This window comes from Natator depressus, chromosome 3, assembly GCF_965152275.1.
Source record: "Natator depressus isolate rNatDep1 chromosome 3, rNatDep2.hap1, whole genome shotgun sequence".
NCBI lineage: Eukaryota > Metazoa > Chordata > Testudines > Cheloniidae > Natator > Natator depressus.
This window is the reverse complement of record NC_134236.1, coordinates 174,696,944-174,710,131: the sequence shown is the minus strand read 5'-3', so window position 1 is coordinate 174,710,131 and position 13,188 is coordinate 174,696,944. Positions and strand designations below refer to the sequence as shown.

General features: G+C 39.1%; 1 protein-coding gene across 1 annotated transcript in view; it reads right to left on the bottom strand.

Annotated features, from left to right (window-relative positions):
* Window positions 1-13,188, bottom strand: part of CAMKMT (calmodulin-lysine N-methyltransferase) — a 333,428-nt gene that overhangs the window by 48,086 nt on the left and 272,154 nt on the right. The window contains exons 5-7 of the mRNA XM_074949369.1: window positions 10,320-10,374; window positions 9,206-9,269; window positions 2,945-3,011 (exon numbers count right to left, since the gene is read on the bottom strand). Coding sequence (XP_074805470.1) covers window positions 2,945-3,011; window positions 9,206-9,269; window positions 10,320-10,374 — 186 coding nt within the window. The remainder of the gene's footprint in view (window positions 1-2,944; window positions 3,012-9,205; window positions 9,270-10,319; window positions 10,375-13,188) is intronic.

The window sequence follows — 13,188 nt, the reverse complement described above, 5'->3', positions numbered from 1 at the left end:
TTGTAGGGCTCCTACCTTGGAGATGCCATGAACCTGGGATGTTGCTGGGGTCTGGAATGCTTCCTGGAGGCTAGTAGTATGTAAAGGCCTAAGGAATGAAGTGTAACTTTTGTCCTTGAGACCATGGAGCTTTGAGTCTGTCTGATCAGAAAACAAGGAGGAGCCCTCAAAAGGGTGGTCCTGGACAGACTAGTGAACCTTTTGAGGAAGGCCAGACAATTGCAGCCACAAACAGCACCTCATGGTGACTGCTGATGCCACAGTCCTGGCTGCTGAGTCGGCCGCATTCAGTGTCGCCTGAAGGGAGATCCTGGACACAGTTTTGCCCTCCTCTAAGATGGCCACAAATTCCAGCCTCGATTCCTGTGGATGGGAGTCTTTAAATTTGGACAGGGAGTCCCAGAGATTAAAATCGTACCTCCCCAGTAGAGCCTGCTGGTTGGAGATACATAGTTGGAGACTGCCCATTGAATAAACCTTCCATCCAAACAGGTCCAGTCTCTTAGCGTCTTTATTTTTGACGTTAACACTCAACTGCCCCATCTTTCCCACTCATTCACCACCAACACAACTGGAGATCCTGGGGGAGGGTGTGAGTAAAGATAGTCAAAACCGCTTGCTGGAATATAGTATTTCTTCTCTGCCCTCTTTGAGGTGGGGGAGCAGAGAAGAAGGGGTCTTCCACAGTATCTTAATGGGCCCTAACACTGTTTCATTTATGGGTAAGGCTACTCTGGAGGGAGCAGCAGCAGCCAGGATGTCAATCAGGCTGTGCACCGACTCCTTAAGCTCTTTCATCTCCAGACCCAAGTTATCCGTGACTCTTTTCAGGAGGTCCTGGTGGGCCAGGAAGTCGTCTTGAGGGAGCAGGGTATTAGGGCCTACAACCGCCTCATCCAGGGACAATGAGGAGAAGGCCTGCACCGGAAGAGGCCTGCTGGACCTTGTTCCTTTCTAATTCGGTAATGTTAGCTGGCGAGGGTCCTTGAGGGGTCAGCAGGATTGGGAAAGACAGCAGATCCTTCGCTGCCTAAAAGGCCTCCAGTGTTGAGGGGGCCAGCAACCATCTGGCCCCACAGCTGCTCCCGGGAGTAGGTGGCAGGTCCCCTACTGGACTCGGCACTCTAGGCGGAGTCTGTGGAGCCATCAGTGGCTCAGGAGAGGACAAGTGACCCGACATGGGTCTCACCACACCAGTCCTTCCCTGCTTGTCTCTCTTCGGCACTGAAGAACGCCCTTTCTCGGTGCGCTGTTTCTTATGTTTCTTCCTTGGCACTGGGGATGGAGAACGGTTCTGGGAAGAACACGGTGCCGGGGGAGCACTCCACACAAATGCCGAAATACTCAACACTGATTTGGAGCAGCTCAACTCCGAGGCTGGTCTGAGGCCTGCCTCCAAAAGAATGGCTTTCAGTTGAATATCCCTGTCCTTCTTGGTACAGGGTATGAAGTCCCTGCAATTCTGGTACCTCTCTGAGGTAAGACTCCCTCAGACATGTTAGACAGCTAGTGTGCAGGTAACTAACTGCCACCGGCTTGCGGCAAGAGGCATACAGCTTAAAGCCTGGGGACCGGGGCATGCCCAGCCCTGGGGGTGAAAAGTCCCTTGTCAACAAGGACAAATACTATCACTACTATATACACTAACTCTAAAAACTATATACACTAACTATGATAACTATACAGAATATGACCGAGAAAGTCCAACCAGTGGGAAAGAAAAGCCTTGCCATAGCAAGAAGGATAGTTCCAGCAACTGTCATGGGTGGTAAGAAGGAACTGAGGGTGCTAAAGCTGGCCCTACGGATACCACTGATACCACTATGCCCTATGGATACCACTGGAAAATCTATGGCAATTGTGCACATGGTGTGCACACATCTAGCATGGAATGGACATGAGCAAGCACTCAAAGAAAAAACAGTTCTTTAATAGTGCCAAACATTATCTAGCAATTTTGTAATGACATACATCAAAATGTTGTAAGTATTTTAGCTAATCCTCAGAAGACTTCTGTCAGGTAAGTCAATACCACGCACATTTGATAGAGTAAGGGAAAATGAGGCAGAGAGGTTAAGACCTCTCAGCAGAAGAATTGGCACAACCAAGATTAGAATGGAAGAATTCCTGGAGTAAAATTTTCAACACCACCAAAGTCACTTAGGAACCTAAGTCCTACTGACTTTCAATAGGAGTGAGGAGGAGTCTTTTGAAAATAAGGCATAGGCTCTTAAATGATTTAGGTGCTTTTGAAAATTTTAACCCTTACTCCTTGCCCCACATTCAATACAACTGACCATGATGCCTCACAACTAGGCAGTTTTCAACCAGTGAACAGCTTTCTAATGCTGAAAGACATATTGTATATTTTAAAAAATTAAAAGGAAGAAAAATAGTATGTCACATGTGGCCAAGATTAATTATATTGTACTCTCTAGGCCAAAAAGCAATTCAGTTGAGATAAATATATTTTATGTACTACTATCCCAATTTCAATTCAGATTTTTTTTCCAGAGTTCTCAGCATATCTGGAAACACAAACACACACATATATGCAGTCAGCAAAAACTGTACTGTATTATTCATGTATAACTGCTCTTTGCTAAGACTCCTCACAGGTGAGGGCCACATGTACATTTGGGGACCAACATGCAGATGTTATGATTATTTATTTATTTATTTATTTTACACCCAGGAGCATAATTCCTTAAATTAAAGGACACAATCTCGTCCTGAATAGTGGTATGGTACCAGAATTCAGGACTAGATGCTTCCTTTAGTGTAATAAATTCCCTTCCCATGAACCGCAAATTACTAGCCTGGATAATTGATACTGTACAGTTATCTTCCTTGCCAATAGAGATATTATAACTCACATTTCTGCATTCACTTCACAGTATAATTTTATACAAACAATTCATCAGCAGCTTTTAAAATATCTTACCAGCTTGATACAGTCTGAGCCTTAAATACTCCTGCATTTTGATTTCTGATGATGATGTCACTTACATCTGTAACATACTTGTTAAGAATCATCCATGAAATTAGCATAAAAATAATGATTTAATCAAAAGTACTTCCCGTACCCTAATTGTTAATGTCTTCATAGCATCTTTGACCTATTAGGTCTTCCATAATCTGTGTTCATAGTGAAGTAATGCATGTATAGCGCTACTGCAGAAGTACTCTGATAGCCCTAGCCAGTAACTCACCAAATTTATCCATGTCCACCCTCTATCCTTTTTTGGGGGTTGTTTTAAACAAAGGTCTTTCAGTCCTTATGTATTCGTAAAGCTAACTATGAGTTTAAAACAAAAACAAAAAACAAAAAAAAGGAAGCAGCAGCAGCACGACCACAATGCCTCTTGGGATACATACTATGGACGCAGACCGGTCAGCACAACAGATGATGTGCTGTTTATTTTGCACGGGTTTTTTTTTAACCTTGTTTAGCTTGAGATCTGCAAGTAGCTCACTGGGCAGACACTTCAGGAGCTCAAGACGTTGAATTCCTCCCTGAAACAACACCCAGGCATTTGGCTCCTGGCTGTGATGGTCTGTGTGAAAATGGAGCAGTCAGCAGGAGCACAGTGACGTGTACTCAGTGGAGTTTCTGGTTTGTTGTGAGCAATAGGTGGCACATGGGCTGAAAAAGAGTGTTGTCTTTGCTTCACTCTCAGCCTCTTCCAGTCTGGAAACTCAGGACACAGATTTTGATTCCCCCGCCCCCCGTAGTCAGTCCCCCGCTAACCAAAACAAGGAGCAGCACTGATTGATTTCAGAAGGAGCTTGACCCAGTCCTCTTTGGTTGGAGGGAGAATCTCCACAACTTAGGACGGTACTTGTGGCTAGTGGTAAAGAGTACTGTTGGAATGAATGGGGGTGGCAAGGTACTGAAATAGTCTTGGGAGGACAAACAAAAATATATCTGAACCTCAATGTATCTGATTCATTCACAAATATGACACAAATATCAATGTTAGGACCTGTCCCTGTTCCTAATAGATACTGGTATCCAGTTCAAAAAACATTAATCTCCTCTAAAATAACTTCTCACTCTTACAATAACCACTAAAATCAGCATAGCAAAGCAAGACCAGTGCAAGGTGCTCAGATATACAGGGATGTTAGAAATGTCTAATCACACAGGCAGTTTATATGAATGAACCAAAACAATGGTGGCTTTTTTTGTTACATGTCGTCATGCTCAGGGTGACCCTAAACCTCTGACTGTCAGAAGCTGGGAAGGGAGGGCAGGGGTGAATCACTCCAGCTGCCCTGTTCCGTACACTCACCCTGACGCTCTGGTACTGGCCACTGTCGGAGACAGGATACTGGGCTATATGGACCATTGGTCTGACCGTATGGCCATTCTTATGTCATGGAAGAAAGTGGAGAAAATCAAATCAGTGGTACTAAAGAAAGATGTTACTGACGTTCACATATGTAGTTGAATTTTTCAGTGTGAACTTTTCTGCATGCAAATTAAATAATGCTGATATCATTAAAATTTTGATGATTAAGAATTGACTAACTAATATGTCCCCTTATTTCACTTAACTGAAATTACATAATTAACCTACCTAATGATACTGACTATACAGGAATAGATATTTTAGGAAAAATTTCTAAGTGAATAATGTGGAAGTAAGGACAATTGACATTTATTTTGTGTAACAGAAAATCAAAAAACTGTTGACCGAAGAGTGTTATAAATTAACCTCCCCACAGTCTGGACACACCGTTTGAAGTGTTTCCATGGCATTCAATGGAATCCCATGAGGTACAGCACGTACCTGTAGAGCAAAAGAAGGGCATGACTAATCTCATAAGCAGAACTGTTATTTTGTTAGTAGAGATAACACAGCTGATAAATTAGCCTCAGTGCAGTAAATTTATATAATTCTGAAAAAACTATTAATAATTTTAGTAAACATTTTAACATTATGTATTTTAAATACATATACAAACCCATATCTTAAGACATTCAGGCTGAACTTGGCCTTTATAACCTAGATTTATCATGATTGTTGAGAGATCCATACACTTCATTATTATTTATTATTTTAATGGTCATTACAGTGTACTGTGTCAGCACTTTGTATTACTGATATTTTCAGGCACTGAAGCTTGTCACACAATTCTAGATAGAGTAGTTCACGTCATCAGTGCACAGTGAGAAATAGAGCTAAAACTGGAAGGTACATTACATTAATGAATCAGCTGGCTACTTTTCTTAGAAATGGGCCTGATCTGTGGATCTGGAAATTCTGAGCTGATTCTGAACTTTCCAAGTGTTTTAGGAGGTTCGCATTTGGTGTTCTGGTTTGGATTCATCATAGAGATATGGCCCAAGCTGCAAAATACAGATTGAGATCAATATCACCCCAAAGTTTAAAAAGGGGCTTAGATCTGATGACCCAGTTCAGGTCCCTCTTTAACTTTCCCTTGAAAGATCTAATCCTTTCTCTTTTTATATTATCTTTATTTATAGAATTAAAAAGGAGCTTTAATTAGACAACTACACTCATACTAAATTAAGGATAAAGTTCTGACTGAAGCTGACAAAAGCAAGGAAATCTGTCTTTACATTACCAGGTTGTACCCACGTTCTCCATATAATTATATGTTATGACAGGGGTGGCCAACCTCTGGCTCCACATGCAGCTCTACAGAAGTTAATATGCGGCTCCTTATATAGGCACCAACTCTGGGGCTGTAGCTACAGGCGCCAACTTTCCAGTGTGCCAGGGGGTGCTCACTGCTCAACCCCGGCTCTGCCATAGGTCCTGCCCCCACTCCACTCCTTCCCACCCCCTCCCCTGAGCCTGCCGTGCTCTCGCTCCTCCCCCCCAAAGCCTCCTGCACACCAGGAAACAGCTGATCGGGAGGTGTGGGGAGGGAGGGGGAGGCGCTGACTGGCAGGGCTGTCGGTGGGTGGGATGTGCTGGGAGCCGGGGGAGCTGATCGGGGGGCTGCTGACGTATTACTGTGGCTCTTTGGCAACGTACATTGGTAAATTCTGGCTCCTTCTCAGGCTCAGGTTGGCCACCCCTGTGTTATGATCTATTACACAATTTAGAGCTACCTGTGATAAGCACAATGGATGAAACCTTTTAAATGAGTTAATTGTATATGTCAGAGGATCATTTAGGATTTTAAAAATTCTCAGCACCTCATGTCATAAGCTCATTTATCACTTTAAATATATTTTTATATAAAAGTGGATAATACTTCAAATGTACATGTATGGTGAAGAGTGACAGACCAACACCTTTGTTTAATTTTAAGGAAGTTAGTCACGTAATAGTCTAATAACATATGAATATACTATGCTAATATAAACATTCACAATATACGGAGTGAATTCCTCATCTACCAGCCAAAAACAGACATGTAACAGTTTGGAAAATAATATGAATGGTGTCAAAAATTAAAAGAAAAATCAGATCCTCAAAAGCTTAAGAATACACAAAGCAAGGCAGTTAGTTACGCTCACTGAATTGCAATAACAACAACAACAATAATTATGATGATGATGATAATACAAAGGCAGATACTCAGATGCAATGCACTATTGCCAGGTCGATTTTCAATTACATTTCACTGATGTATTCATTTGTTTCTTAATGTGCTCATCTTGCCCATTAGGAATAATTAGCAGGCTTGCTTGGTGATTTCCTGGTTTCTGACAGTGATTTTTTTTTCTTTTTGTTGACAACCACTTTTACTTTTTGGAAAGTAATTTTTGGATATTATAGTATGACTGCCATGTAATTTAAAATTCCTAAGAAATTTAAAGGGAAGATGTAAACAGTAATTTTTAAAATAAGGTTATTTTAATCAATAATACCTCAATAATAAAGCAAAATACTAGACATTAACCATTCCTGAAGAGCAGAATCCAGAAAAGGAAACAATAATTTAGCAATGTTAATATAATTTGGTACAATAATTACTAAAATATACCAAAACTATCATAAAAGTTATGAGAAATAAATCATTACTTTTGGTAATTTTGGACATTTGGGGCTAGATTTTGTTCTCAGTTACTCCAATAGAAATCCCCTGATTTCAGTGGGGGTGGCATGGACGTAACAGATCAGAATTTTGTCTATAATTGTTTTATAGTTAGTTACTATAGCAAAGAATGCAAAAATAAAATTACCATACGACAGAACATAAAACTACCAGTGAAGTCCATTAAAATACATAACATTCAACATACATTTTATTACGCACTCTTTCAAGAGCACATTCCACCTACACTGTAAAGTTTTAAATCTGCTTCACTTTGGCACCCTGCTATATTAAAGACATTGTAAAATGCAGTACAATAGGAGCACTTTGAACGCTGAGCTCCAGAGTACCAACTGTTTAAATGGGGCGGGGGGTGGGGGGGGGGAACTTTTTAGAAGCTTTCAGCAAGCACTTCTCTGAAAGGCTAACAGAGTCAGTACAGACTTTAAGACGTCTTGTAGGATTTTAGAAAATATAAGGTATTTCCAAGAAAAAGTGTGGGCACTTAACTTCCTTAATTAGGTGATATTAACTGTTATCCTTTTGAGGAACAAAAAACACTGTGATCATTTAATTCAATGCAATGAGTGAATGTTTTAGCACATATCAGTTCATACCCTTGATGCAGAAGACTTCAACAATTTCGTAAAAGTTCAGATGTACTTACAGGATCTGTTAAATGAGATATTTGCAGAGGTGATTATTACTAAAACTAAACTGAAACTCTTCATGGTATAAGGTTTTTTTTTTTTGTTAACTAGCCATACTTTTGTCAAACATCAACTTATTTTGCTATGTTGGTTTTGAAAACCTTTTTCCCCCTCATATTTTTTATTTGCACAATGACACATGGCTAGAAATGTGATATAATACAGTTACATGAAACAACACAGGACACTGCAATTGCCCGGCATCAGATCACTAATGTAAACATTTAGAATTTAGAAACAATCTAGGATTCATAACTAAAACCCTCCATTTTTGAGAAAAGGGGCATTTTTATGGAGCATTTTTCAAGTTGTAAAGGAAATGATTTGTGATTGGCTGTTATTCTCCATGAAATTGTTGAAGTATTTTAGGCAATTATAGCTGGCTGAGTTACCTCTGAGAACGTAAGTGTTTCTAAAGGCTGCTGGCTAATATTCTTGCACTGCCATGTCTCCCATTTTAACAACCTTACAAAATTGCAAATTTCATTTTTTTAAATAATCCACAACAGAGTTTAACTTAATGAAAAAATAAGTACTCATTATGCTAGTGTTCACATACATACAAATCATAAATCTAAATAATTGTGACATTGCAGTGGCCAAAAATTGAACAACTATTCTTCCTGCAAAAGCAAATTTAAAGATCACCAAGGAAAAAAAGCACAGAGATACCTTCCACTTTATCCTCTCAGTTTCTAACAGATATTAATATTCACTATATACATCAGTTCTTGTACTACTGTAGACATATAATGTGGCCACAAATCATGCTCACTTTCTCTCTCACTTAGCCAAAGGACAGTTCAATTTTCTGAATTCTGTGTACATATTAGTTTGGCATAATAATGATTTATTCTAATATAACATAAGAAATATAATAAAATAGTACATAGAGGAGAGTGGTTTTATAAGCTTACATTAAGATAAATAATGCCAAACTGATAATTGATTAAATAGAGTATGTGGATAATGTACAGGTAGTTATAAGTTAGTTGTAACAATGGTACTGTGCATGTAATAGTATATACTGTGAATACTATGAAAATATATCTATATTGGACATATTGTAAACGGTTAATATATGAAAGCATGTTCGGTACAAAAAATCTAGCAAAAAGAATAAATGTTGAGAGGGAGTTAATTATTTGGTTTACTGCTGTACTTTCGATAACATGGAACATTAAAAAATGGATTCTCTGAACACTTAACCATTAGACAAATATATATCACTGTACTTGCTGCTTTCTCTCTACCAACATGTACTTTTTTTTTAATCCAAGAAGAAAGTGTGGAATTTATTATAGGGAAAATTTTAGTTTCATTCAAGAAATGTTATATCTTTCTGGTTTTTAATTACTCATGGTGGAGACTTTTTTTTTAATATACCCCATGCTGTCTTTCTTTATATCAATTGTTACTCAGCCAGTAAAAAGGAATGAGCACAACAAACCAGTTTTCTATCTGAATAAGGATACTTTTGATGGCCTTTTCATTTCCATCAGTTAACAGAACTTCTTTGACATCTGCAGAAATAGCAACCTGAAAAAAAGAGCACAGCAAACAATGAGCAAATATGCTTGTCTGTGTGGAAGTGAAGACAGGAGTGACAAGCCTTCAGTATCATGCTTCCTCACCTATTTCTCTGTAACAATCTTCAATCTTTTTTCATTTTATGTCTGCATTATTTTAATCATTCAATCAAATCAGTCAATACTTTTATCATTCCATTTGCGGGAGCCTCTATCTTGCTATCATTCTGTTCCGTAATTGCATTGTGACAGCGGATGATGGTATTCTGAGAGGCTTTCATTTGCGGGCTTCTGTTTATCTAGTAGAGCCATCATACAAGGCTGTCACTCTGCCTTTCAGCTTGCTTCTGTCTGACTGCCTGATGCCCTTCATATAACTTTGCATTGCAGGCAGATGGCTTTGTAAGGGTAATTTTTTTGTGAGCTTTGACATGCTCGCACATTGGGCTGTAACCTCGACACATTGTATAAGAGCGACAGGTTTGTCAAATGCCAATCAGTGTAACAATATGCTTTTATTTGTAGAGACATAAAAACTTGTCTAATGCACTGCACTGCTACATAATATCTCCTGAATACATGACTCAGAACCCAGAGAATGGTGAACGACGCTCCTGAATGGCCAATCTAATTCAAAAGAATCTAATTACTGAGAGCTCTGGATCATGTTTGTTGGTGTAATAATGCAGGCAAAACATTAGCAGCTATATCATGGTGCTCCAACTGTGATTCGCCAGGCTATTCCTGTATCTTAGCAAATGGGACTATACTCTGGAAAAAAAAATGCTTCATCTATGGCAATGAAAGACAGACCGTACACGGCCTGGAATGTCACAACAAGAGATATTGACTACACTGAGGTAAAATGTTTCTGCTCATCGAGGCAACCATAAAATCAATAGGATACGAAAGCAAGTCAATCTAGAAGGTCTCTCAAGACTCTGCAGCTTGACTGCAGCTGATGCTGTTGACAGTTCTCTGACCCAGCAGTTGGAGGCACTGGAACATTTTTTCTTTTGTTCTTCCCTCTGAATGGGATTGGAATTGAGAAAAGACCTACCATGAGCCCAGCCAAGCATGTCATGCCACCCCCTAGCTCACACACAGCAAGGTCCCTGAAAGAGAGAAAGGAAATGGTAGAACCCAGACAAATTAGATGAAAATGGTCAGAGAGACATATATGTTACAAGAACAAATTGCCATCTGCAGTACGAACTGAGCTACCAGGAAGTTGTAGAGACACGACTAGGCTACCTCATGTCGTTTGCGTTTTAAAAATAATTATGAAATAGAAAAGTCACAAAGCAGGCAAATCAGTAGGGGTTCCCTCATTAGTGTTCAGTGCAACATTACCACCGCTGAGCTGAAAAATCTGAGAAGGTTCCCTTTTTTCCCCTTGTCAATGGCGCTGTCTTTTAGAACTAAACTAGCTAGAGTAGCGAAAGATAATTGTTAGGAAAGGATAACATTGTTAATCCACATTCATTCTTTCAAAAACAGTTAGACAAGTAAATGGGGAAATTAATATTATTTATATCTATACATAGACATATCGAGAAAATTCTTTATATTTTGAAAAAAAATACAACAAATTTTAAAACAAGCCACATACCTTAAATGTGAAGTATTTAGATTTCTCAAGTAGCACTTAAATTGCAAGTGCTATACAAACAATACTCTTAGAAACAACACTGGAACAATGTACAGTTAAACCACTGAAAATTAAGGTGAGGTAATGTCAAGAGCCTAATCTGAACCCAGAAAAGCAAGAGAACTCAGAATTAAGGCTCAGTATCTGCTGTGACACGCTTTTCTTAAATTAGCCTATTGTGCACCAGCATTACCAATAATAATAACACATGTGCTATATATATGGATGAAATATACATTAGTGTGGAGAACCTGCATGATGGGAGCTGCATGGGGGGAGCCATCAATAGAATGTTCACATTAGCGCTGTCTCCAAACCGATGGCATGCTGGCGAGGGGGGCAGAGGTGACTGTGCGCTCACATCACCTAGGCCAGCATATAGGGCAGCATTGAGGGTGGGATCATGGGATTTCCAATTACACCTACGGCAAGTGATTATAGCTGGTAGAAAATTTTCCACTGAAACATTTTTTGACAGAAAATGGCTTTTCAATTAAATGGATATTTTTTTTTGAAAAAATGAAAACCCTGAAATTTTTTGATGAAAGCAACAAAAATAGATTTGTTTTAATTCAATTTTTGGTGGGGAAAAATAATTTCCCAACAGACACTACAAGTGATTTTTAGGGACTGTGTCCATTAGTCCAGGCCACATAGATCTCTCTGCTGCATCCCACACACTGAAATCCAATCTGGGAATGGGATGGATTTGTTTACCTTAGACCTTACACACTTCACTTGCATAAAGACCACTGGTTTTATGGAAGTGATGTAAATGTCACTCTATAAAATATAAACATACTTGGGAGCCCAAACAATGCCTAAACATAAAAAGGAAAATTAAAAATAGAGACGGTCTGCAGCTTAGACTCTGAATTTATTTGTATTTCATGTATTTCATTTTATAGAAATCTTACAAGAATGTTTTTAATTTTATTTTAATCTTATAAGATTATTTTCTCACACTTTTTTCTTTAGGTTTAGGGTTTTTAACGGGTAGTGATTAATGAAAAAATGTACAATCCACATTTTGCATTTAATAGTTATTATCCTTTACAGCAATCACAATTCAGCATGTCCCCAATGAATTTTAAAAAAAGGGTATTATTGAACCAATAATGTAAATGCATATTATATGTGTGTGTGTATGTATATATATAAGAGAATTTATTCAAACATGCATGCTGAGGATTAACAGCTCTTTTGGAACCAGTCAAGTAAATATAGATTTGGTGATTTTTATAAAATTTAAATTAAAACCTATATGGAAAACCTATCAACTCTGAGTTTACTGCACAGTAGGTCTGATCCTGACAAGAGGTGACTAGGTGGAACTGCCATTGGCTTTAATGGAAGTTTTGATTGCTCAGCAGCTCTGAGTACTACACCCAGACTTTTGTAGGGACTTTGGTAGAGACAGCTTTTTAAAAAATGGAATACAGTGATCCACAGTGCACGCCCACAGCAGTACCTTGTGTGCAGCATGGATCAGTAACAGGCAACCTGGGGGACAAGTAGCTGCCTGAACCAGGCATTGGTGGAAAGTGACCCTCTGGGGCAAGTGACAGAGGAAGCCTTTATGCCAGGCTGGGGGACAGAGTGGAGAAGCTCTGTTGCTACTACTGTGGTATCAAAGCTGAAATAACCTCTTCAGGTCTTGGACTGCCTTATGAAGGCCAGGGTCAATGACTGGTGAATATAAGCAGTAGTAAATCCATTAGCTTTGCTCCTGCCTGTCTCCACCTGACCCACAAAGAACAGTTGTTCACAACTGTGTTGGGAGCTTGTGCGCAGATGGACTCCACCTACAACCCAAACCCTACACCATTGCTCCTCTACAATGGAACTGCAGGGATTCCACTGAGCACAGGGCCCTCTTTGTCCCCAGAAGAGTGGAAAGAATTTAGGGCTTGATTTATTTTTTGTTACTGTAAGAGTGGCTAGCAAGTGTTTGATAGGCATGTTATATAAATATGGGAAAAAATAAATACATAAAATGCAGAATGACTCAAAAATGGGGTACACGTGCATCACTATATAATATGAATATGATGTACTTTATCAGATAATACTTTTCTTGCTTTCCCAACAGAAATCAGTTTAAAGAGTGTCTTTTACTTTTCCTGACCTTCACAATCAGTAATGATCGATCGAAGCTTCACTTTTGTTTCCCAAAAATCAAAGTGGAATAAAACGCCTTGAGTGGAAATCAAAAGTCTTTGACATATAGCAAAAAGCTTGCTGTGCAATATTAATACCCAAAGGCAGCTCAAAATTC